Raw genomic sequence first — 27,270 nt, forward strand, 5'->3', positions numbered from 1 at the left:
GAAATATGACTGTCCTTTTCTAGTATGCACATTCATGGGTCCACACACATCCGAATGGATAAGTTCTAAAGGAAGAGAGGCTCTCAAAGCCTTTTTAAATGGTTTTCTAGTTGCTTTTCTCGCTAGACATGACTCACAAGTTGGCAAATCGGATAGTGAACCTTGGCCTAAGAGACCTTCTCTTGCCAACCTGTTCATCCTATCTAAGCCAATATGTCCTAGTCTAGCATGCCACAAATTAGAATCAATACACACGTATTTTGGCAAACAAAAGCATTACTAGAATTAAATGAATAATCAATTGTATCCAATACAATGAAACCATTATCAAGAAAACCATAACCATAAGCTGTATCACCCGGATACAAAACCAAAGAATTGTTTTCAAATACAATTCTAAAACCATGTCTTAAAAGATAAATAACGAAACAATATTTCGCCGAATGTCTGGAGCATCAGCACATCATGGAGTAACGGCGTCGGCCACCTCGCAAAACTAATTTGCATGTGCCTATGCCATGAACCTCCACGCTTGAGCTGTTCCCCATCGTTATCCTTTGCTTCCTCTTGGAATACGACGGTATTCCACGAAGCTCGAGCGTTCCCTTGTTATGTGTTCTGTCGCCTTGAATCAACAATCCACAAAGGATTTAGTTCAGCAAGCATAGTAGAACTTGTTACATAACAAGATGAGGTATAACACACAATACATACCTCTTGCTCGGTGCAATCACGAGCAAAATGACCGAGCTTCGGCACTTGAAGCAAATCAAAGCTGATTTCTTCTTGCCGGCACTAGTCCCCTTGAACGCTAGGGCCCACTCTTGTTTTTGTTCCCACCCCGGTTACTTTGCTTGGACCGCTGAGGTTGAGCTTTCTCTCTCTTGCGCTTGAAGCCTGCACTCTTACTAGTGCTAGCTTCAGCGAGCAAACACATCGGTTTGAGGGGTATCGGCCAACATCGGATCCTCATCAAGCTCAAGGTGCTTGGCGGCTTGATCGAAAGTCTTGACCTCATCGGCATGAGTCAAGAAGATCTTCATATGCTCCCAAGTCTTTGGCAATGACCTCGATGACTGCGGAGACTTGCTCCTCATCGGTCTTCCGGCGCCCACATGCGCTCAACTCACTAATCATGTTAGACATGATGGTTATATGCTGCCTCATGGTGTGACCCTGGCGCATCTTATAACCGTCAAAAGTGAGTCCAGCTGGCGGCCTCTTGTGGTGGAAGTCCCTCCATCCCGGAACTTCACGGCCTCCCACAAAGACTTTGCGGTCCTATGCTTCTCATACGAAGCATCGGGTCATCCCTCATGGAGCTCGGGATTGTAATCCTGGCTACCCGTCTTTCCTCTTCCAAGCATTGTATATATCAAGGTCCCTGCAATGCTGTGCAGTGGTACCTTCCTCAGGTGGGTTCATGGTCTGGTTTATGGTCTCTAGCATATCCTGCTCTTCCAGGAGATATTGCACCTTTCGGTGCCAAAGGTCATAATTCCTCTCATTCAGCTTATCTCCTTTAGTGAGGTCACAACAATGCTCTTGGTAGCACCATTTTTCTAGAGATATTACATACAAGAATGAGTTCAATAAATCTAGCATAAAACACAACTCATGCAACAAAAATCACACTAGCATAGTCAACCTATGGGATAAGCACTTAAACCAAAAGAGATGCTAAAAAACATTCAATCAAATTCTCATGCAAACCCACATAGACTTATACACTAACTTCATTCTGTGCAAGAAACATGATTGATAGACCCATAAATAAAAAAATAGTTTTATTAAAATAAAACATGCAATCATGTTAAAGCTATGAGGTGGTTCACACAGAACACTTCTACCTCATTAGCTCCCACTAGGCCCCATTAGGCCCTTAATGCTCAAACATCACATAGATTGTGAGCCATTGATGTCCAATAAATAGAAACACATTCAAAATTGGACAAAAAACTCAGACGGATTCTGAGACGGATCACCGTCTGACAATCCGTCTGAGACAGATTCCAAGACGGCTCTCCGTCTGGAGTCCATCAGCCCGATGGCTGCCGTCTCACCGAGCGGACGGTCCTTTGCATTCGTGACCAGCGGATTCGAGCGGCGCCCGTCCGAGAGTCCGTCGGCTCGTGCCGCGTTCGGATGGCGCACCATCCGAGAGTCCGTCTCCGTGACCAAACGGATTCCGAGATGGCTCACCTTCTCGGCATCCGTCGGTACACGACGTCAATTCCCCATTTAACGATTTTTTTTCTTTGAGCGAAATTTTTTCAAAAAAACGGAAAATCACGTTTTTTTTCTTACAAAAATTCATCCAAAAACACATGAAAAAAATCCAACAAAAATTACATCATGGATTATCAATTCATGCAAATCTTCATTAGGAAAATTCACAGGGATCCTCCCACTCGGATCCAATAGGTTATATATTTTAGTAACCACCGCATTAGTGAGTAAGTAACGGAGTAATTCATTCGCACGGCGAATCTCCGAGACGGCGGCTCCATCTCTCTCCCCTCTCTCTTAGAATCGCGCTTAGATTTTCTTCTTTGCTAGTATTTGATCTTCATTCCATTAATCCACGGCATTTGGGTTGCGGATATTATTCCCTTTCCCTGTGATTGAGGAATCTCGCCGGTAAACCTTTGGTGGTGGAACGAGAACGTGGATCTAAACTTCCGCTGTGAATACTTCAAGTAAGGGAAAGCGAACTCAGGTAAGGAATTTTTCCCCATCAATTAATTGAATTGAATTACTTTTGATGTATTACCAACAGTGGTAGTTGAATCGTCTAGTGTCTCGAATCTCCTTTGGGGATTACACTTGGCTCCTAGGTGTAAGACTAATATGAAAGTTGAGGCTGATGTTGATAGGTCCTAAATTGCTCACCTGACAATCTGGCTAGAACACCGCACCAAGTAGATGGTAGTAAGGACAACGAGTCTCTTGGCATGTACGGAATGTTACATGTGAACAAATCAACCACTTTGCTTATCCCAAGACAAGATGTTGGTCTCTCAATCTAACTTTGGATCTTTAAACGGGGATGGAGCCTCCCGAGATATTGACTGCGGGGACTTCTTGCCATCTGAGCCCCAAGCCTTGACCTCGTCATGATGCTTCGGTTCTCACTTGAGGTCAATGAGTTGAGCTTAGTTCACTTGGACTTGGTTTGGACTTTGGTCTATTTTGGGGTCTGGGATTTGTCCAAATTTGGCATAACAATATACCCAGACTTGTATTGTCTCCATAAACATCAATGTGTTGGTTTAATTAGTAAAAACAAACCATTTATGTTATAAGATCAAGAGTTCAAATCTCCTTGAGACCAAAGGCAAATCGTCACTTTATATTTAAATTGTATATAAAGTTACCTCTAAGAATGTCATTGAGATTCGTACAAAAAAAAATAAAGGGTTAAATAAACTTGAGGTATACATAAACTTGTACTCACAAACCTTTGATCCAAAAAATGTTTGTATTGGCTCAATAGATTTCAAATTTTATTATGATAGCTTCTAAAGATTAAATCATAACAAAATTAGAGGCAAGTGGTTAAGAATAACATTGTAAAGTTACAAAATATTAAAGACAATTTAGAAATGATTAAATTATCTAATCATGACTTAACAAAATAAATTAAAGACAATTTAGGAGTATTAAATTATCTAACCATGACTTAACATAATCTCTTGTGACAATGTAAGAGACATTTTGACGTATCTACCAATTTAATATATTTTTGGGATGTCGATAATTTTCGTTATTTATTTTGGGATTTTTTATAAAATTTCTCCGTTTATTTTATCAGTAAAAAAGTGATATAAAAACTATTTTATGTAAACATCACTGTTATACGTATATAATATTAACAAATGTGCAAGAGGTGCCAATTAAAAATATTTTTTTCATAGCATATCATTCTCAATGTAAATAAATTATAAAAAATAAAATAAAACTGAGAATTTTAATCATTAACAAAATATATTTTTTTAATAGTTCAAGAACTTGATCCTGTTGTCTTTTATAAATTCCCCTCCTCTATCTTGATGTTATCGAAACACTACTTTCTCTTGGACAAATAACTGGCTATGTGATCTCTTGTTATAACTTATAAGCCAAGAGGGTTACATGGAAATCTTGCTTTGAGCAGTGTTATATTTATATTCCATCCTAATAATAATAATAATAATAATAAAACATGGAAATGTATGAGAAAAGCATTTGAATGGGTTGATATCCTCTATAATTTCCATTCGTACAATTCCCTGTAATTCCTATATAGGATTGTGACATGTGGCAGTTAATTATCCAAAGGTTAGAATTAGAACCCAATTAGGAATTGAATCTAATAAATTCCTAAAAATAAGCTTCAAGCCTTAATAACATATATAGAAGTCATGAGGAATTCCGAATTCATATTAGGCTTTCAAATATTACATTGATCCCACTCCTCAACAACTTCGTGGATCTTAATATTTATGTTCATCGATCAACACCTCCACGGAAATTATTGAGATTTCTTCTCATGGTGCCTACGACCCACTTGGGATTACCCTCCACCTTGGGTAAGTCTAAATACAATGTATTTTGGGTACATGCATAATATAACACAACACAAGTTAGTAGGTTGAAAAGGGAGACTATTGAATCAAGATGGGAAAGAAGCCCTAACTTAGTAGGTTGGAAGAGGAGACTGTTGAATCAAGCTGGGAAAGAAGTCCTAATCAGGGTCCTGGTCGATGCAAGCTATTGCCCCTATTTGTGTGTCCTTTCAACCATGATGCATTTGTAAAGAAACATAATGAATCTCCAGTAAGTGCACGATTAAATTTAAATTCGAGAACTAATTATCGAGACTTTGGGTTATCAGGACAAATAGAAAATTTTCATGCATCTTTGTTGCCAGGGGGCAACAAGATCAAGTTGGTAGGGATCAAAATATCCCTTCATTTATCTCACACAGTGAATCAAGTAAAATTCATATTCATGAATTATACGTGTAAAAAAAAAAAAAAAAAAATTCATATTCATTCTTTTTTGGATAAAATATACATATCTTCTTGTATAAATTAGTAAATTATACGTGTAAATTCATCTACTAAAAGTCTGAAATTTGTTCGAATATAAATTTCCTCACATGAATTATGTAATTAATTTTTACATTGCATATTATCTAAAACAAACTTGAAAAAATTTCTTTTGTCTAGTTGAAACGATTTATATTAGTCATTAGTTAGGTGTACCTTTAACTATTGAACCTACAAATGGGTTATTAGAATTATTTTAGTAATTCTAGTAAAATATAATAAATATTTATCCAAGTACAATTAATATTAATAAAAAATAAAGAAATATATTAAATTATTTCACTAAGAAGGGCAAGAGTCAAATGGTATATAAAGAAATTAATAAGAATCTCTGAGGGTATTTTAAGTAGTATAATTGTAAAAATATAGCTATGTCCCCTGGTTCATGTTTTTATAATAGTCTATTGTATGATAGATATAATTTAATATGTATAAGTCGTATTTTTGGGAGTGAAATACGGATACTAAAATTATACATTAAACTAATTACTTTTACTTAAAATAAAATTGACTAAAATGCCCTCATTGTTGGGCGTGAACTCTCATTGGTTGAGGGCTAAACTAAGTAACTAACCGGAACGCTTGTAACCAGCGCGTTTGGCCTGCGATGCTCTGAAAGACTGAAACTTCTATTTTGATTTTAGATTTGCATTGAAGATACAAAATCCAACCTTGATGGACGTGCTCTGGAAGTGATTTCGATCAAAATCTTCTGCCGTTAACAATCTTAGAGTGATTCATTTCTCTCTCTCTATCTCTATTTGATCATCTGGCTCCTTCATCGGTCGTCAGTTGGTCAGTTCACTGGACCATGGCGGTTCCGTTTGTTCGATTCCCGATCGTTCTTTTGGTGCGAATGATGGGAATACTTGTCGCTTCACTGGTCTTTATGTGGGCATTCCACTACAGAGGAGGACTGGCTCTCATTTCTGATAACAAAGATCTCATCTTCAATGTAATTTATCACTCCATCAATATTCACTTTTGAGCTTTGTCTTTGTCATATGTGGTTAAAATTTGATATTTATAGATTCCATCTGTATTGGTTTATATTTTCTGTTCTCCATGTATATCAGTGCCTTTTGTAGGGTAGTGTTGAATTTGAATCCACTAAAGAGATTCTGCATTTCTGGTAGGGAAAAAAAAAAAAAAAAAAACCCTTTTCTGGTTGAGTGTACTGGGCAAATGATTCGATCACTGCCCTGAAGATGTTGAAGTACATGGAACTGCCGGGGCTGGCCTGTCATCTCCTTGTTCTTTGGTTTACGGAAGATACGATACACTTAGGCTCTTAATATTGGAAAGCAAATCTTGCTTTATATGGTCGAAGTTCCAGTATCAGAATCTGTTTTAATTTTGTTGAGTCATCCTAGATGTAGAGGTAATCACACAAGTAGCGTCGGCAAATTATTTTGGTGTCTGTAAAGTTGACATAAATTTGGGAGTAATTTTATCTGAGATTAGTATCTGCATTCTGTTCTTGATTTCTGCCGGAACAATTAATATTCTTAAGCATTCACCGGTCAGTTTCTGATATTTACGTATGTGGTCACTGCAATTTTCCATACCATGTTCTGTAGCCAGAGGAGCCCCTCCCCTCCCTTGAAGCTATACATTTGTTTTTATGAAGAAGCATGGTCGTAGTCATTTCAATGGTAAACAGAGGAATATTTAACCCTTTTTCTTTTTTGAAGGGGGTGTCAGGTATCTGTCTCCCCAAAAGTTAGTACCCAGCTATGTCCAATGCTCATCATTTGACACCATATGCAGTAAACTCTACCAGTGATGGATTCAGAGATGAATTCTTTCAATGTTGGAAGAATGATGCAGGCCAAGCCCACACATCTATGGCTAATCAAAGTTTGAATAATCGATTATTCTATACTAGTTTTCTTATTTTACTCTTTATCTTTTTTGTTTTGGTAATCAATTACAGGAATAGAAATATCAAAGGCTGAGGTGTATTGATTTGTACAATTTTCTTTATTGACTTTAAAAACCGTATTGCTTGTAAGGCACAGATTTTTGATAATAAAAAGTGCTTTATGCATTCCCGTGAACCTTGAGGAGTTCCATTGAATCCTAGGAAAAATTCTCGCCGTTATTGAAGAATCGGTGCATTCTTGTGTGTTGTGTCATGTGCTTTGTTGAAGAGTCACAACAATATTGTTAGAGTTGAGGTACATGAGGAGTGTTTCAGTTCCTTACTCATTCAATTTACAAAAAAACTTTATGTTTCCATTTCCAGAATTTGTAGCGACCCTATTTTCACGGCCAGTCTTGAGTCTTTTGGCGAATGTATTGTCTGAAGCAGGGAAAACTTTCTTCACCAAAGTTGTAGCCCAATGTCCATTTGGCTTTGGAGCAAAACTCATTCCAAGTTATATCTATAGAACACTATCCATTCCCCCAGGGTTCGGTTGATCTGAAAAATGGCGTTTCCAAGTTTGAGTATATTTGAGTAAATTTGTATCATTCTCCCAACCTGAGTCTAGCAGGGTATTTTAAGGCTTGCATCAGGATAGTTGTGAGATTTCAAAACTGAAGATTAATAGAAGACTATGGTTTTTCTGATATTATCTGCAGCATTTTGTCAAGGCATCCAAGTGTTTTTTGGGGAAAGGCAAGAAGATTTATTACTCAAACTAGGAAAGGTAACCACTTTGATCACTGGGGCATCCCCTGTATGTCCCCTTGGATGCCTTGGCTCTTCTTGTGGCCTGGACATTTGTTTTAGCATATAATTTGTTTTTCCTGCTTCCCGTGTGTTTATGATAACCACTGACTGCATCATATTTTTGGACATATAGATGATGGGTGGTGCTAATGTGTATGCCAATATTGCTCAGGTGCAACATATAAATTTCTTGGATATATAGCCATTGCCCTACTGTTGGCCGTTTCTGGTGTTGTTATGTATTTCAGTTAGCTGATCTGAGGACAAGCATCCATGTACCCGAACCCTTTATGTTGGGACAAGGCTGAGTTTTTTGTGGTTGTATTGTGTATGCCAATTCATAGAGGAACATCTAATAAATATGCTTGTACCTGGCATATCACATTTTTTGTTTTTTAAATGAATAAATATACTTATCTTATATTATATGATACATTTATCATTTGTTGGCTTTCCCATATTAGATCATTAATATGATTTTTTATATGTCCCGGTTTTTGCTACTCTTGTAATCCTTGTGATTTGTTCTGTAGCCAATTTGAGTAAATTAGGGAGGGATTAGTACTTTGTTATTATCAATTACTGTGGAGCTTATTGTTTGTGTATCCCTGTAGGTCCATCCTGTACTAATGGTGATTGGGCTTGTACTCTTGAATGGTGAAGGTAAGGGTACTTTGTTTCTGATTTGGTATAATGGAATGATAGTGTGAATATTTTAGTTCTTGCATCACATTTAGGTCCTCGGTTTTTTTTTTTCCCCCTTCAATAAAAGGAGCAGACTTCATTTAATAATGAAAATGAGAACTACTGCAAAAACACTAAAAGAAACCAAACACTCTCATCCCAACAACATCAGTTGTCCCCAATACACCCGTCTTCACAAGTTCCTTTAGTGTTTTGAAAGGAAAAAAGCAAGAAAGAAATCATAAACCAGCAACCCATTCAGCTGCCCCTACAGATTACTGAGCAATAGCCTGAATCACCCAAACTGAAACCTAGGTTGCTGAAGAGCATCCCAACGCAACTCCTGTTGAACATGCTCAGGTTACTCTTCAAGAGTAGAAGAAGTCTGACCCTTTGCAGCAGATTTTGCAATTAATTGGCTACTGAGTTTACCTTCCGATAACATATGTTTTATCCTCCACTCTATGCCTTCCAGATAATGCAATAAGTTATGCCACTAATGAAGCACAAACTAGGGGAGTTTCTGTGAAGAAACTGTCAACACCACAATCATTTGAATCTGACTGCAGCCATAACTTTGGAATACCAAGATCACGAGCCATCACCATTCCACAAATAAAACCTGCAAATTCAGCTTCTTGGCTCGTTTTTACACTTAAATATCTTTAGAAAGAGGTTACCACCCCTGCATTGCTGTGATGTGGAACCCAAATTTAGAGGGTTAGGTTTCTTGAATTGATTCCCTAAAATTGAGGGTTTGCCCAGAATCTTTTAGCAAATAAGTCTAAAATATGATGGGATGTTTGTGGATCTCTAAAGGATTAAAGTGAAGGCCCTGGAGACAAGTTAGGATTGGTATGGGTTGTTGACAAGCTCCCAAGGGATAGATTGAGATATCCAAAATTAATATGGGATGAAAAAGATCAATCTAAAATCATTATGAGAAAGTTCAGTTAACAAAATCTAAATGGGTTGGGATCAATTATGAAAAAGATTAAAATTAGGGTTTTATCAAATCCCTATGGTATGGTTTTGAGATGTCTAGAATCACCTAAGGGTTGAAAGAGAACAGAGGGGATTGATCTTGGGAAGGTTATGGGTGACTATAGGCTTGATCTCTGAAGGAAGGAATAATTCTTGTAAGTTCTGGGGCAATTTTCTCGAATCTTTCTTTTCTATTTCTTTCTTTCTTTTCTTTCTTTTCTGTTTTGATTTTTGCTGCAAATCAAAATAGAGACAGGGAGGGGCTGAGAGAGGGGAAGAAGGGGGAAGGGGGTGCCGCAGGCTAGAAAGAGGTGGGGGAGGGGTTCAGGTGAGTCGTAGGGGGTAGGGGAGGGTTCTAGGTTGCTGTTGAGGGTGAGGGAGAGGCTGGGAGGGACTGGGTCCTGCGATGAGGTGGGGTGGGTTCTTAGGGTTTGTGCATGAGAGGAAAGGGGAGTGGGAGGGGTGCATTTACTTGGTTTCAAATTCTGCTGCTGGAGTTGTTGATTGGTTGCTATAGTGTTGCTGGATTGCTTGCAGGATCGCAGGAAGGAGAGATATAATTCAGAGATTTAGACAACCGCAAGGTCCAACCCAAATAGGACCCTGCTGTACCTTTCTTGGCTGTAATTCTTTTACAAATTTATTAATCTAGATTGAGCAAATTGCCCTGGCACCCCAAAATGGATGCTTAAAAACACTGACACCCCAATTCATTAAACATGTTAGTCCACTCTGTTAGTGAAAACCATTAGCCCACTGTTTATTTTTCCTTAATTCCAAAAATACCCTTATCAAAATCTGAGAATAAAAACAAAATAAACCATTAGATGTTTGACACGTGTGTTATTCTAATCATGTGCTCATTATTCTACCAATACTTACCATACTTTCATCCCCCAATCTATTCTCTCTCCTCACTCGGCTTTCCACCTTCGGCTCCGGCAGCGCTGGCGACACCGCCTCCGTCTTCCTCTTCCTTTTTTTTTTTTTTTTTTTTTTTTTTTCTGTTCACAACGTAACCCTTCGTTCCCTTTCCTAAATCTGATTTAGTTCCTGGCTTCCGTGGTTATCAAAGCTTACGAACTAAGATTTGAGAGCTTGATGGAGAAATGGAACTGAAAATTTACATTGATGATGGAAATATTAAGGAAACCAAATTAGAGAAGAGACTCCGATCACGAATCAACACAAATCTTGCACAAATCTGGGCGGAAATTTGGGCGGTACATTGATTCTTGCACGGATCTGGGTTGCTATCCCCTCAATCCCATTATGGCTACATCATCTATTAGGGCTACCTCCGAACTCCCATGAATCAACACCTCTGGGTTCTTACTTTTCAATTCTGAATCACTATCTCACAATGGTGTTGGTTTAGTTTTCTCTGGTTTCTTCTTTTTCATTTACCACGATTTCTCCTTTTTTTCTTCTTTCTTTAATTCGGGAAAAGGGACATGAAACAAATAAAAAAAACAGGTGAACTGCATTGCTGAATCAGTTCTATGTTGGGTTCACTTTGATGGTTTTATCCCCATAAATGAATGATGGATTTCCGGTAGCTCTGTTCTTCAAGCACCCACGGGTGACGATGGTGACAGATTCGACTCTGGAGACCCTATTTTAGTGAGCAACTACCTTGAAAGAAATGCAGCCGAGCCTTAGTTTGATGAAAGATTTTGTTCAGATTATTTTCCTTTGGATGAGCTGCTGGAGTTGAAGACGAAGAAGGTTGGAGGTCGGTGGTTGGTGCCGAAGATAGAGAAGGTGAAGGAGAGGAGGGCCGAGTGAGGAGAGAGAATCGGTAGAGGGATGAAATGGCTGAGAAGGGTATAATAGTCTTTAAGATTGTACAACTAACTATTTTAACGGAATAGGACCCGTATATTTTTTAAACATAAAGTGGGGTGTCAGTGTTTTTAGGCCTCCATTTTGGGGTGCCAGTGCAATTTGCTCATCTAGATTTTAGAAACTTACAAGGAAAGTATAGGCTTATTTATAGCCTACTAAAAGACTCTAAACCATTGAAGGGTTGCTCAATCCGTAACGACTGGCAGTCTGGCACCTCTTAGTGAAGAGGTCATGGGTTCTACTCTTCCTGAGGTATATGTAATAATCCCCCCTTAATATAAAGCTTACTAATCCCCCCCCCCAAACAAAAAAAAACGAAGAAGGGGGACTCTAAACCCAAGTGGGATCATAGTTTGAGATCTTGCGAGATATCTCGCTTTTAAAAAAAGGCGAGATTCCCACATCTCTCTCGAGATCTCGCTAGTTCTCTTCCTAGATCTCACTGTATCTTGTTGGAACTCTCAATTTTTACTAGATTTTTTGCACATTTCAGTTGGATTTTCACTTGCAACTACTCTTAGCACATTTACAACTCCAAAGGAAGATCAATCATTCTATGCTTGTCTTATTAACTTTTGAGTTGTGACTTATATAGTTATTTTAATGGTTGTATAATTTTATTATTCTATTATCGAGAGTCAAGATTGTGATACTCAAATTGATGGAATTTTGATGACATCTAAGTTATTTGATGTATTTGATACACTTGCTTTTCAATTATGTGCGTTAAAGGTTCTATATTACATGTTGTATGACCTTGCATTCCCTAATCCTACTGCATTTTAGTTTCACACTTAGGGTAGACTTAGAACTCATACATATGGTTGTTTTCTCACAAATCCAAAGCCACCGTGTTCTAAAGGCCTAAGTTAGGCTAACTACCAAGTTTGAGCCCAATTTGGACCTTAAAACCCACCAAGATGGGCCATTGAGTTGGCTTAAAAAAAAAAAAAAAAAAAAATAGAAAGAAAAAAATATATATCTTGATTGAGATTTCACCAACTTGGTTAAGATCTTGGTTTTTGGAAGGGGTGAGATCTCGCTCTCGAGTGAGATCTTAAGCCATGAGTAGGATTCCTTTATAGATTAGGATCCCATTGCAATTAATCTCAGCTGTCCCAAAATAATAATTAAAGATCTAATGGGATCTCCTTGAAAATAGATTCCCCCGAAGACTTCAATTCTAAGGCACCGTTTATTTGCTGGATCCATGGAAAAAATTTGAGTCGAATTTTCTGAAATTTCAACCAAAATATCCCGTAATTTTGAAAACGAAACGAGATTAAAAAAATTTCCCTAAAGGTATATGTTTCAACCGAAACATACCGAAATTTGGGTAAAAAAGTATCAAAATTTTGGTACCGACACCGCGACACGTTTCAACCGAAATGATACTTTGACAAATTATAAAATCAATCGTTTCGACCTAAAACTTCAGAATTTTGATGTTTAGCTAGGTTCGGTCATTTCGCCGAATGAGATTTTGAGCTATTTCTAAATTTTATTTTCTTGCTTTCATCCCTCATTTCACCTAATTTGTGGAACTCCATTTCATTCACACACTAGATTTGGTCCTCCATTGGTGGATTTTCTCAAATTCTATAAGGTGAGTTTCCAACTTCCCCATTTTTTTTCTTCTTCTTTTGTTTGTGCCTTAAATCTTCTTGGATTACTTCCAAATTTAAATATGTTTACTATAGAGTGTCTTTGAATTTGGAGTGTCAAAATTAATATTTGGGTTCTTGCTACTATTTTTTTTTTTAATTTTTTTTTATTAAAAATTATTTTGTAAATTATGTAAAAAATTGTGTATTTATGAGCTTCAAATTAATGTATGGAAGACACCATTCTGTTGTGATGGCGTTGAATCAATGTTTTTTTTTTGTTAATTATCTATTTTTATTTTTTGAAAGATATTTAAATAATTTTAAAAAATAATTAAATATTAAAAAATTAATTGCTGTTTTAAATTTAAAAATAGGAGAGTATTAGTGGAAGCATGAATGTAATTGTTGGAGCATATTGTAGAGCTTTTTAAGATACTTAGTGTGTATTTTATATATTTTTTAAATTATTCAGATATTAAAAAAATACTAATTAGTTTTTGTTTTATATTTAAAATAGAAGATTATTATTAGAAGCATGTATGTTATTTTTGGAGCATATTATGGGTTTTTTTTAAGATACTTGTATGTATTTCTTGTTTCAAACACTATCTTTCAAAGATGTCAGACATAACTTGACAACAAGGGAGGCCACTGACAGTTGATAGGAGGAATATTGAGTGTAATTATTGCAAGAAACAAATAGGAGAAGGTGGGGCCACTAGACTGAAGTTTTCCTATAGCTGGGGGAGATAAAAATGTTGTAGGATGCACCAAGGTGCCCTCAGATGTGAAGAAGCCAATGGCTTTATACTTGGCGGGGGGAAAGCAAAAAAGGAAAGAGAAGAGATTACAAAGGGAGGAGTTTGAAGATGCATGCTTGGATGATCTTCCAGAGCTAGGAGAGCAGGATTTTGATCCAGAGGAGCAAGGAGAGTATGGATGTGTCCCTGATCTAGAGTCTACACAGATCAGGAGGGCAATGATGATGAGTAGGGAGTAGGCGATGATTGATGACATGAGGAGGCAACAGAGGGTTATGGGTTGTGGGTCTTGTAGAGACCCAACAGGTATGGGCGGCGTTGGTTTATCATGTCGGCCAACTCGATATTGTTACTCTTTATGTCTAGCCTCTGCTAGATGAGGAGGGAGGTCGTCCCAGTAGATAGATTGCAAAGGAGATGGCGGCTGATGTGGAGGACTTCGTGCCACACCCTAGTGCATCCACCCAAAGTGAGGATTTGATTATCTAGTCCAACACCGAAGGTAATGGGACTCAGGCCCCCGACAATGACAACGATGGTGATGCCGGCGACTACAACGATGACAATGATGGAGGGGATGAGGAGAGTCTTGGACCTCATGATTAGGATTCAGCTGATCCTAGGGACAGACCACCACCACGAGCACCAACCCCAGCAGTACGTGAAAGTCAGGGAGGGGGAGGACAACCACTGAGATTCACATGCAAGAGTCAATTCATCCATGCAACACGGATTCAGACCATACTGGAGCTGCATCTCGAGGCAAAAATGTTTTGTCGACATATTTGAGGAAGGGGAAGGGGAGACAACATGGATATGGCATGGGGAACATGCTATCATATGGGTCTTACCGTCCGGCTGATTTGGAGAGCTTGGTGGGTTCTATGAGATCAATGAGCAATGATGATTTCCGGAGACTCCACCTCCAGAGGATCTGGATGGCATAGGCTTGCAAAGTGATGCAGAATTAAAGACATATTTAAGAAAGAAAAAGCCCATTGGGTTAAGCCCATTGGGTTAGGCCCATCAAAGGCATAAATCTATCACTTGAATCAGCCCATGGCTTTCATGGGCTAGGACTGTTTTAATGGGTTAAAGTTAGCTCACATATGTTGAACTTCATAGTCTAAACCTAAGTCTAAGTCTAGTTTTTGAAAAGTCAATAAAAGGGGTTTTGGTTTGAAAATAAAATAACTCATTGTTAAAATAGTTTTCCTTTGTCAAGAATTAGGTAGTAGTTGAGTTATTTATAGGTAGGTGGTGTTAGCTAGTGGTTGGATGTTAGTATTAATGTTTTTCTCTTTAGAATGCTATATAAAGAGACTTATGTAAGAGGTGAAGACACAATTCATCAATTGAAATCAAATTGTTTTGTAGCATTCATTCTTTATGGAGAATCCTTATGTTTGATCAAGGTAGGTTGGTGTATGATCCAATTGATCCACCTAGTGGTGTGAAGCTTGGGTGTTACATGTTATTCTCAATTCCCTCATATTGTCCTTTTAATTTCTTCATCATAGTTCTACCCTTGTTTTGATGATCTATTCAGCCCGTATTTTGTTACTCTATTATCTTTATAATACCACTCTAGTTTCAGCTCTCTTTCACATCTAAATTTTGTTTCATCTTAAGTTTATCAAATCTGAACTTGATTCCCTGCGAAAGGTCCTATTTGGCTACTGTTTTGATCAATCAAATACAACTACATTACAAAGTCCTCATATGATACTACTGTTGAGAGTATTGGTTCTACTGGGTCGACTTATGGACCTTATAGTGTCCCTCTTGGCAATCAGACTCAAAGTCAACCATCAGTAAATCCTTATGGTCATGGAGCCTATGGTGTCCTTCCCACTATCACCTATCGGAGTCAGCCAGTGGAACCTTATTGTCAGTATGGAGCTTATGGTGTCCCTACCCCTACCGACGACCAAGGTATTTCTTCATTTGTTGAGCAAATCTTCCACTCTATACCATAGCCACCACTAGCCTTTTCATATCCAGTTGAGCCAGTTCTTTTTCGAAGAATCCCAACTTTCCACCATCAAGACATCTTAGGCATGTGGATGAGGCCACATATAGAGCTGCAGTTGCTAATTACGTCGACAACTATATGGAGCAAACATCATGGGACGTGTATTGTCATTTGTATGGGATGCAGAGGGAAGAGGGAGACATGGAATAGAGTAGACTTGTAATTGGTAATATTCTTGCTTCTTCTCATATCTACTATATATTTTGAATGTTACCTTTTCAATGGGTTGTTTGGTAAACTAGTAGTTCCATGATGTTTATTATGCTTGAAATAGATAGTATCCAAGAATCCAAATCATTTTGAGTCCATATGAGGCCCGAAATTGAAATTTGAAACTTCCAGGGAAAAATCACAATTTTCGATTGAAATTTCAGTTGAAACTTTAAAATTTTGGCCTTTTCTTGGGCCAAAATTCAAGTTTCGACCGGATTTTTTTCTATGGCTAGATTTGAAGTGGGGTGGGAAAAAAGTTTGAAAAAGCAAACTTTTCCATGAAATCCCAAAGTGTGGCTTGTTTGATTCACTAAAGTGGGAAAGTTGGCAGATAAACTTCCTTAAATTAAGGAAGCTTGTCTTCAGAGGTGGCATGTTAACTTTCCCATCCAATCCCTTTTTAGAACTCCACAAAATAGGTGGGATTTTGTGAAAGAAGTGTGGAAAACAACAAAGTGGAACCCACATTTAAAACTTTTCACAAAATCCTTTCCTTTTCTTTTCCTGTTCCCCCATTTATTTTTCCCACCCCTTTTTTCCCACTGCACCTTTGCAAACAAACAATGCCTAAAGGATCCCCTATTGTAAATAAAGAATGTTAAAGAGTCTTATCGTTAAAGAAGAATCACAAGACTCAAGAACTCATCTTCAACTTAAACTAGACTTGTTAATGAACTAGACTCTTCAGAAAAATAAAAAGAGACAAAATAAAACCAGCAATTATGTAGGGTTGGTTTTGACCAATATACCCACTTTAGGGTTCAGCCAGCCCTAGATGGCCACCTTGGAGTGGCCTTGGGGCCCACTTTAGGGTTTGGGCCAAGGGTTGAGTTTTGGTTGACATCATGCTGTCTTTAGTCAATCCTCCTGCTCCAGCATACCTTGGATTCCCCAGAGAAGGCCTGTCAAAATTTAGTTTACACCATCCTTCCTGCAGTCTCTCCTATCTTGATTCTACTGGTAATTTGAGTGGTTGAACCTTTACATTAAGAACCATACGAGCAGCAATTTGTGAATCAGCTTGCTCCAAAACATCCTTCACCTTATGAACATCCTGCTGTAACTCCAAAAGCAACCTTTGAAACACCCAATCAGCTCCACACACCTCCTCTTCATGTCTACAGGCATTGCATTCTAGCCAAGCAAAGTAAGGAACCAAAATGAATCCCCTCAGCCACACCTTTGAAAGGGCAGGTGTCATCGCTTTCCGATGCCACCAGGCCCATACATCTTCAATTGAAGGCCTGTCCTCCCATGTCATGTTAAAGAAAGCACAAGACCTCCTCCATAACCCTTTCACAAAGTCACACTCCCCAAAAACATAATGGGAGTTTCCTACGCCTTCTCACATGAGTTACACTGTGATGCAACACTGATTCTTCGTTGCAACACTTTATTGTCCACTAGCACCCAATGTAGCAACAACCTCCAACCAAACACATTTTGTTGTGGCAGCAACCGACCCCCCAATACTGCCCTATACCAGTCAGCCACCATGTACTTTTGTTGGACCAAACCCCAAGCTGATTTAACAGAGAATTCACCTCTTGCATCTAATTGCCAATGACACATGTCCTTTGCGGGAAGATTTTGAATTTCCAGCATCTTGACCTCCTCAATCACATACCGAAGAGCCCCTGAAACTCTTGCAAGAAACACTCATGTCCGATCATGAATAAAATCCACAATCTTGAGTGAGCTGCCCTTAAAGAACTCCAAGCTAGGTTGTTTCAGCAATCGAAATAGGACCTAACCACCGATGAAGAGGATAACCTCCTCACTCGATCCCAAAGTCCACTGCTCATTTTCGCCCACTAGGTTTCAAACCTTCATAGTCCAGGGAGGATGGACAAACAAGTATTGCTTCTCTTCAAAGATCCATCATTTCCTGTAAATTGAGCCCTTAGAAAAAGTGCTTATTACAGACAACTCATGCTTTACCTTCCAAGCCAAGGGATAGAGAAAGCTAGATTGAAATCTCTTTGCCTCCGAATTCCCAAGCCTCCTCCTTCCTTTGGTCTACACACATGAAACCACTTCACTGTTACCAACTTCTGTTAATCTATATTTCCTGACCAAATGAAGTTCCTCATCCACTGCTCCACTTGATTAATGACACCAGAAGGCCACTACTAGATAGAAAAGCTATGGATCGGCATCCTTGACACCACACACTTGACCAACTCCACACGAGCTGTGAGGGATAATAACTTACCCTCCACCCTTGAAGTCAAGTCTTAGTTCTGTCCACAACTGGCAGGAAATGGTCCTTTGACATACTCTCTGTAAAGAGCGCAACCCCCAAGTATTTTGTAGGAAAAGGGGCTGATTCAATATGCAACACATGTTTTGGTCATTCGCTTCCTCTGAGGACTGATATGCCCAAAGAAAGGCTTACTTTTCTCAAGGTTTATATGCTGCCCATCAAAAGTTTGGGATCTCCAAAGGAGTCTTTCAAAATTTGCACATACCTTATAGGAAGCATTACAAAAGATCAAAATGCATCAGCAAAAAGAAGAACAGAAGGTAATGTTACACCTCTTGGACCAGCAAGAGGCTTCATCTGCCCTTTCACCACCATCTCCTTCAGATTGCAATAGAGAACCTCTTCCACAAGGATGAAAAGTTTAGGAGAAATTGGATCACCCTCTCTTAGCCTCTCTCCAACCAAAATAACCAACAGGGCCACCATTAAGTAACACTGAAATCCATGAAGAAGCTAAGACCCTCCGTATCCACCCACTCCATTTATCAGAGAAACCAAAATTTTCAAGAACAACAAACTAAAACTCCTAGGAGAGAGAGTGTCATAGGCCTTTTTTACATCAAGTTTCAACCCCAAGCTCCACCATGAATTGAGTGGGACACTAAATGTGATAATTCAGATGTAAGATAGATATCTTCTAAGATTAACTTAGCCTTCTAAAAGGCACCTTGTTCCTCAGAAACCATTCGGGAAAGTAAATCAGGAATCTGGTTGCCATAATTTTGGAAGCACTTTACAGACAAAGTTCGTCATACATATCAGTCTGAACTTATCTAGACTCTTAGCCCCTTCTACCTTGGGAGTCAGAGTAATGACTGCAAGTGGAAGATGCCCTGAAGCAAAGAATTATAACACAGCCAAGTAGAAATCATGCCCAACTATCTCCCAACAATAGCAGAAGAAAGCCCCTGAGAACCCATCCAGACCAGGAGAACTATCAGGATCTAAATCCCACATTGTGTCTTTTACTTCTTGTTCCGAAGGTAGAGAATCGAGCTTCCTCCGGTCTTCATCCGACAATACACATTAGATAACATTTGACAGCTCAGAATGAACTACAATTTCCTCCTTTATATGGATTTCATCATGGTAAGAAGAAACAAAATCAACAACCTTGGACTGACCTGTCACCAACTCACCAATACCCCTTCTGCTGTCTTCAAGGAGTGAATGCAAGCCTTAGCTCTCTTGATTTTCCACACTAAGGTGGAAAAATCTGGAATTTCTGTTACCTTCCTTTGACCACCTAATGTGAGCCTTCTGTCCCGAAGATTATCGTACATTGCTGTAGCTTTGAGATAGGTGGTTTTTGCTTCCGCTTCCCTTGCAAATAGCTCGTCATTCATCTCCAAGAGAGCAATGACACCCTGGACAGCATCTAATATTTATTTTTTTATTTTTTTGCACATTCAGCAGCCTCAGACAGGTCCTTGGTTGTAATCTGGAAAGACTAATAATGGTATAGACTTAAAATGTCTTGACTGCATATTTAAGTAACATTCTGTACAATGCACAGCTGGAAGTAAATCAAGGTTTTATGGATGAGGTCACATCAAATAAAGGTTTTCTTGGATCAGTAGGCAACATAAGGTGGTGATTTGGGTGATACAGATCTGATAAAATAATAACATTTTTTTTACCCAAAACAAAAGATGAATGCACTGTGAGCCAATGCAAGAAACAATTGTGAGCTTAAAACTAACTCTTTTTTCACCAAGAAACTGAGACAAGATGTCATGTGACTTCAAAGAGTCCCATGTCAACCAGTTTTGACTGGTATTGACCATAGCATAATCTCAAGTTCAACTTAATTGTGTATGTAAGTTGATGCCGAAGTGACAAAGAATCAAGGCCAAATAGAAGAATGGAATGGATTGAAAAATGGAGAACTCTGTCTCTCAAAAGTTTCTTCAGAAACAACAATATTCAGCTGCCCTAAAAAAGGTGCACAAAACATGATTTTATAGTGCCAAGAAACCCTAAAACAAAAAAACACAAAATTATGAAAATGCCACTGAAAACAGTGAAATGCCCAAAATGCCCTCAAAACGATCCCGAAACATGAAAAAAACGATGTCCTTCTCACAAGCTCGTATTGGACCAACATGATGAATTTCATCCCATTTGAGTCTAGGGCCCTGAGTTACCCCATGTGCCACCCAATATGCATCATAAGTTTTACTATTCCATGTTGAAACTTGAGAAAGCCAGGATATAAACTAGTACAGGCATTATGTAAGTTCAATTATCTCCAGAGGCCCTTATTTTTGCCAAAATGGCATCAAGTAAATAAATTCTTAATAATGTTCATAAATAACCAAGTATCCTCTTTCTGAATCCAATAAAGATAGTTGTAAATTAATTTTGAGAAGTCAACCCTCAAGTCAAGAGCAAAAACTAGATTTTTGACAGGAGACGCAAATTTCAATTTTCTAATGAGGTGGTTTCTTAGATAAAAAAATTTAAGAAATCTGAATATAGTATAGCATTGTTAAAACCAGAAGTGTGGGTAAATGATAAATTGATTTTTAATTATTTTTGTTGGATTCAATTAGGAGAAACTTTCTTCTTTATGAAAAAAACCATTTTTTTAAATGGATATTTGGCATAAATAAGTGCTTCTCCTTGTTTCTAGCTGATGTCCAAGAATAATACGCCTCGTCAAAATTGGGTAAAAAACCACTGGTACCATCTTTTATTATTTATTATTATTATTATTTTTTTTTTTTTGGGGGGGGGGGGTCTGAAAATAATTATTGTTTGTGTTTAGAAGGAAAAAAAAAAAAAAGGCTGTATACAAAAATCAGTTTAAAATGAAAAAGAACCAGTTATGGGCCTCAAAACTACCTCCTCAAGTTGGCTGGCAAAATACTAAGTTTTGACGAGTTTTAACCACATCCTGGTTTCTGGTGGAACTGGCTGAGAGGGGGGGGGGGGGCAGAATAGTGGTTCAGCCTCTTGCGTTCATCCACTTCCAAGTGATAGAGATGCCGTTGGGCTTTCCACCATGAATCAATTTCAAAGAATTGGTCAAGCCTTCTCACATTCAACCCAAGTATTTCCAGACAACTGCTTATAACTCTTACAACACTAAAAATTCTATAATCTCCTTCAGAGACTCTCATTCATGAGTCTTTGGATGTGTTCCCTCGAATTAAAATAATGGCTCAATAGCCAAATTTATGAGTAAAAACGAAAGACCTATACAAAGTAATATGCAAGTGGAAAGCACAAGAATGATTATCACAAGGGAGCTCTGCTACTTCAGAAATGATCTGCCAGTTGAGTACTCAGAAGTCTCTAGACAACCTTTTAAATGGAGGTCAATGAATAGCCAAGTGAATTGCCAAAAATTCTTCCACCACTCAATTTCAGCAAAGTTGGTTAATCTCCTCCAACTCTTCTCACTAAATAGGTATGACCAGTTTACTGCTGTTAGTTGTGATTCAGCAATTGCCAGTAGATCAGTATTCATTTCCAGAGTGGTCAACCTATCATCTCCTTGCTTATTTTGGGCTAGTCTCAGGTAACTCCATCTGGACGTTTGGTTGGGAAATTGTGTGGGTTGAATTTCTTTTTGCCCTGAATTCAGTGACATTTTTGACAATTGACCAAGTGACATGTGTCTAGTTGCCCCTTGGTGCATTCTATAATTGCTCTTCTTTATGGAAGTGCAAGTCATCAATTCAGCTTCTCATCTCATTTCTGTTGATTGGTTTATTATGGTGGCTGATGATCCTCCAAGACATTGTGACTTCATGCTGGACATGGACTTATTAAAATGTCTTGGTCTTTGAATTGTGTTGACCTTCCATGCCAAGGATGGGCTTATTGAAACAGCTTGTGATCTTCTAGTGAATAGATGGTGATGGAGTTTGGCTACCTAAAAAGAGTCTCAGGTGTAAGGATTCCTCCCCCACACTAGCACCATTGTGTATGATAGGTGTAGGTGGGAATAGTTCACAATTTTATTCAAACTTCTAATTAGTTGTTTTTTAGTTGTTTTCTATTTAGTTATCATTTGAAGTTGTAATAGGGACTCTTATTGTTCACGTGAACAATAATCATAGTCTACTTTTTAGTTCTTGTATGAATTTGAAAGTTGTGTTAGCCATACAACATCAACAACAAGCCTTGTCCCAAATAAATGGAGTGGGCTACATGGATCCTTGTCTTCAATGAACTCTATTAGATACAAGGCCTAAGCTATGCATTTCATTTTTCACCACTTCTCCTAAAGTTATCTTAGGTCTGCCCCTAGTTCTTCTAATTTCTTGTATTTGGATTAAATCTCCCCTCCCCCCTGCAGGGGGCATTTAAAGGCCTTTGTTGAACATGCCATGCCAACTCAATTGACTTTCTCTTAGCTTGTCATTTATTGGAGCTAGTCCGAAACTAGCTCTAATATGACTATTCCTTACCTTATTATTTCTAGTGCTATAAATATAGATGTATTTGCTTAGTTGAACCCATTATTTGCTTTATAATTATTTCTTGTTTGTTTGTATTACTTGGCCATTTCAGAGGCTATTCGACTTCCCATCCCCTTACATCAGATTATTCAAATGAGCAATTACATCTATATTTCTAGCCACTAGGAAGAATAAGCAATTACATCACTAACCTGCTAAAGTCGAGCTCTATTGAGGAAGTTGGAACTTCCTGCAAGTTCAATGATCTTCAAGCATTCAAGTTATCTGATAAGACCCTGATTATCATCCCTGAAGTCTCCGGCAAATTCATGTTGTTTCCCCTGAAAATTCTGGCAAAACATCTCTCCTCACCGCTGCAATCTCTTACATCAACTTCACTGAATCGAATACAGATATTGAATCACAATTAACAATCAAACAAAAGCAATTGTAATTCCTCTATTAATCTGTAAACCCTCTTACAAAACACTCACTGATGATTTCCCCTCACAAAACCAGTGAACTCACCCCAGTTCACTACTGCAAGCCTAGCTTGCCCGAAAGACCGAACTCATTCCCCTCCTATTCCCTTTACAAACTCATGTTATATAGCCCCCCACCCAAAAAAAAGAAAAAAAAAAAAGAAAAAAAGAAGAAAGACTGAATGGGCTCCTTTCCATGTGATCCTCCCACATGGATTATTTGGATAACCTAAACTACCCCTGCCCCTACACCTTCACATGGTGTCCTAACATTGTCACTCTTCTGAGTTCTGACACCTGGAAGTTGAATCAATTTCTAAACCCCCAATCCTAACCCTACTTCTCGGCTTCTAAATCCCAATCTCCAACATCCCCCCCCCTTGAATTTCATTTTCACGGGCCATCACTCCAAATTAACCATAAAAAAGATCCCCAAATCAAAAAGCTTCACTGGTAAACTGTTCTAAACTAATTCTAAACTAAACTTCTGATGACCCTCCAATCAAATGCTAGAGTCTATCAAACCTAACCCCAGCTTTGACCTAAAACCCTTATTTGACATACCTGATCTTACCAGGACACCCCAATCCTGGATATTGGCTCCTAGTTGGATCCTTTCCTACCTTGGAGCCTAGTATTTTACATCAGATGGTGTTGACTATACCTGAGTCTTCCTATTTGTTGTGGCTAGATTAAGTATCTAACATCCAAGCAAGCCCGGTAGTCAAATGTGTGACCAGACCAGAGATGAAGGGAAAATTTGTGCTGTTAAGGGAAGAAATCAAATTGATTGAAGGAAGAGGAGGGGGGGGGGGGCAAGAGAGATGAGATTGATCTTCTTGGGAGGAAGAAGACAGGAAAAATAATTAGATTTGTGATATTGTTCCTGTTTGCTTCTCAACAGCTCCACAATTCTTAGAACCTCTTATTCTTCACCAAAATAATTTCTAGGTGATGGGGATAGACTCTATATAGAGACCTTCCAAATCCTAATTTTGCTCACAAAAAGACTCCTTATCACTCTAGTACCCTCAGTAAATAAAATATATTCAAAACAGACTTTTATGTGACTATTAAGTATCCAATTTAAATCAAACATTCAATTTAACTTCTGATACCTCGTATTGATATTATTCCCTCTTTATAGGGCTTACGTATTAGGCTCATTACATTAATTCAACCAAAAGTAAGAAGCCTAAGGTATGTAATACTCAACCGTGGGCCAAATAAAGTCTTCCGGGGTCCTACTGACCCACTTGGACAATCTTAATTGCATCACTTTCCACTTACCTTGGCAGATTCCTCCTCACTTTGTAGCTTAAGAGGTTACATGATACACTAACTCAATTAGGCTTCACCACAAGTGAAAACTAGTTAGGATCACCAAAAACAAATTTATTTCTTCAATGTCTCAAGAACTTCACAATGTTTCAGTTGGGATTGAGAAAGCACTTTTAGTGTAATTTCCTACTTGAATAAGATCCATCTGCCTGTGAACGTGCACTGGTGATTAAACACTGATGTGATGTGAATTGTGCTTGTGTATACAAATTCACAGGCATTCAGCATCTAGGCCTATGGAATTTTGCTTATAGTTGGGAGACTCCTTGTATCATGCTATTCTTTCCCAGTCCTATTATTGTCCTTTTCCATAGTTTGATGTGAATATCAGGTATACTGCTGTTTCTTCTTCATTGATTTTTTTTAATCCCCATTACAACCACAACTTTTGGACTTTTTTTTGGGGTGACTACAACCTTTGGACTTTGGGTGCCAATAGGTCAGTATTGGAGACAGACAGGGCTTCACCATTGCGGAATATAGTGGTGTGCCTGGATGGTAGGCAAGGATCAATTCCAGTTTGGCCTAGATCATGTAAATACTAAAAGTCTATTAATTTAGTTTCATCGACGATGACAGACTTTTTAGATCTGTAATTGTATCAGTGAATCAATCTATATATTTCATGAAATGGTATGTGTTTATTCTTTTGTTCTTTTCTGTGACTTTTACATAATGTGGCTTCACTTTGCATTTCTCATTTTCAGCACTAGCAGCCTCTCTAATCCAAATCTTTTTGTGGGTATTGATGAACAAAGTTACATGCCATGGGGAAAACTGCCTTGTTAGTTTTCTTTTTCTTATCCATAAACTAGCTTGAAATTCATCTCAGAAAGTAATTATTTTGGGGCAGAGAAGGGATAAAATGAAGGGTGCCTTACTTCGTTTGTTACTTTTAGTATGTGGGTTCTACTCAGAAATATGTGGTTTAAATTGGATTCATGTTTTTGTTGTTTTTTGTGAAATTTGTTTATGAACACCATTTCTGGAAATTCCTCAAGCCCTGTACTTGTCACAGGCATGCTGGCTTACAAGACTGTCTCAGGAACAAAAGGTTTCAGAAAAGCTGTGCACCTTACACTACAGTCACTGGCATTCTGTTTGAGTGTTATTGGTGTCTGGGCTGCTCTGAAATTCCATAATGATAAGGGCATTGACAACTTTTACAGTCTACATTCATGGCTGGGTCTAGCCTGTCTGTTCCTATTCGGAATCCAGGTTCACCTTTTGAATTCTTTAATTTTCTTTTCCATGTATTAATGTTCTTTCACTTAAAACATAATTGGATGCAACTCCATACTATGTTAAAAGTAATTTTCTCATGCAGTGGTTTGCTGGATTTGTAACATTCTGGTACCCTGGTGGTTCAAGAAACAGCAGAACTTCATTGCTACCATGGCATGTATTCTTTGGGGTCTATATATATGCCCTTGCTATCGCCACCGTTGCTACAGGTATCTTGGAGAAGGCTACATTTCTTCAGAGTGGCAAGGTGATATCACGCTACTCGACTGAGGCTATGTTAATAAACTCTCTAGGTATCTCAGTAGTTGTTCTGGGTGGTCTAGTTGTTCTTGCTCTCATCACTCCTACAATTAATAAAGGTGATGCCTACAGACCGATGGAATAGGCAATCATCAAATTGTTCATTTGCTTTATTGTTGTACACTGGCTGTGTTTGAATCATACTCCCAATTTGTCATGGGAGATTAAATCAGAATTAAATTTATAGTTTTGTTTTCTTCTTCTTTCATTGTGCAATTAATAATCGACCTTTTGTTGCTGTTGTATCTTACACAAGATCCCTACCCAAAAAAGATAGCTTACAAAAGATCTAGAAATAACTTTGAAACGAAAAAGCAAAGATTAATACAGAAACTGTTTACAACTTGTAAGAGCTGACACAGTGTTGGTAATGTCTGTCTTCGGAAAGAACAAACGAGTAAAGACACTGATATAGCTCACAAGTATTTACATGACACATAACGGCAGTATACAATTCCTGGGTTAAATGTTAAAGGGGGCAAGGCCTGAGCTTTGGGTAGGGAAGCAATGTAAGTAATTTCTTGCAATGAGCCTGAACCTTCATGGCTCCACCGTTACGCTCTGATCTATTCTATCTGGTTGCTGAAAAATCCCTACATACACAAATCCTTCACCTTGTGGAAGGTCTTAACTAGGAAACCTGCATTCAAGATGCACTGAAAATGTATTTATATTTTGAATAAAAATAAAAGTTCCAAAAAACCTTTTACTATTTAGGAAATTTAGAATTAGAAGCATTATAATGTCTTCACTAAAAGATGCCATCATAAGGATATCTTCTACCTACCAAGAAAAAAAGAGAATATATTCTGAGGGCATAAGTTAATGACTTTTTTCCCTTTTGGGTAAAAAGAGAAATCACTTTGTTTGTCATGCGGTATTAGGAATAAAAAAAAGAGGTATCACTGTAAAGAAAAAATTGCAAACAAGAATATATATATATATATATATATTGGGCGGCTATATGCATAACCTATCCCTCAATATTTATATTTTTTTTTTTTTTTATATTTTATTTTTTTACAAAAGTGCTTTTTATATGTAGAGGATAGAAATATTATATGTGCCAATACAAAACCGTTTTAGTATCGTCAATAGCACATTCTCATTGATTAACTCACATAAGATTTAAGATATCAATATTGAATCACCTATATTGATTTGGTTTTGTTACAGAGATACATGCTAATATTGTATCGGTTGCATAGTCAAACAAAGAGGGATAATGTAATAGAACTCAAATTTTGAGGAGTGACAAGGGCAAATCTGTTGAGTACTGCCAATACTTATCGATACTGTACAAATTTCTATGTTGATACCCA

The 27,270-nt window shown here is 38.0% G+C and overlaps 1 protein-coding gene across 1 annotated transcript; it reads left to right on the forward strand.

The window, feature by feature from the left end:
* The first annotated feature begins 5,664 nt into the window (after positions 1–5,664).
* CYB-1 (cytochrome B561-1) lies at positions 5,665–26,422 on the forward strand. The gene is made up of 4 exons (XM_089160038.1): positions 5,665–6,048; positions 8,385–8,433; positions 25,422–25,621; positions 25,731–26,422. Exons 1-4 carry the CDS (start codon positions 5,905–5,907, stop codon positions 26,031–26,033), a joined length of 696 nt encoding a protein of 231 aa, XP_089016164.1. The 5' UTR covers positions 5,665–5,904; the 3' UTR covers positions 26,034–26,422.
* Positions 26,423–27,270: the final 848 nt, after the last annotated feature.

The sequence above is a fragment of the Hakea prostrata genome, chromosome 6 (assembly GCF_041222555.1).
Source record: "Hakea prostrata isolate BN-2017 chromosome 6, UWA_Hpros_2, whole genome shotgun sequence".
Taxonomy (NCBI): domain Eukaryota; kingdom Viridiplantae; phylum Streptophyta; class Magnoliopsida; order Proteales; family Proteaceae; genus Hakea; species Hakea prostrata.

Excerpts from the sequence above, each read along its gene's own strand:
- CYB-1 (XM_089160038.1), top strand. The coding sequence starts at position 5,905 with ATGGCGGTTCCGTTTGTTCGATTCCCGATCGTTCTTTTGGTGCGAATG. Across the intron at positions 6,049-8,384 it reads ACAAAGATCTCATCTTCAAT|GTCCATCCTGTACTAATGGT; the intron begins GTAATTTATCAC and ends GTATCCCTGTAG. Across the intron at positions 25,622-25,730 it reads TGTTCCTATTCGGAATCCAG|TGGTTTGCTGGATTTGTAAC; the intron begins GTTCACCTTTTG and ends TTTCTCATGCAG.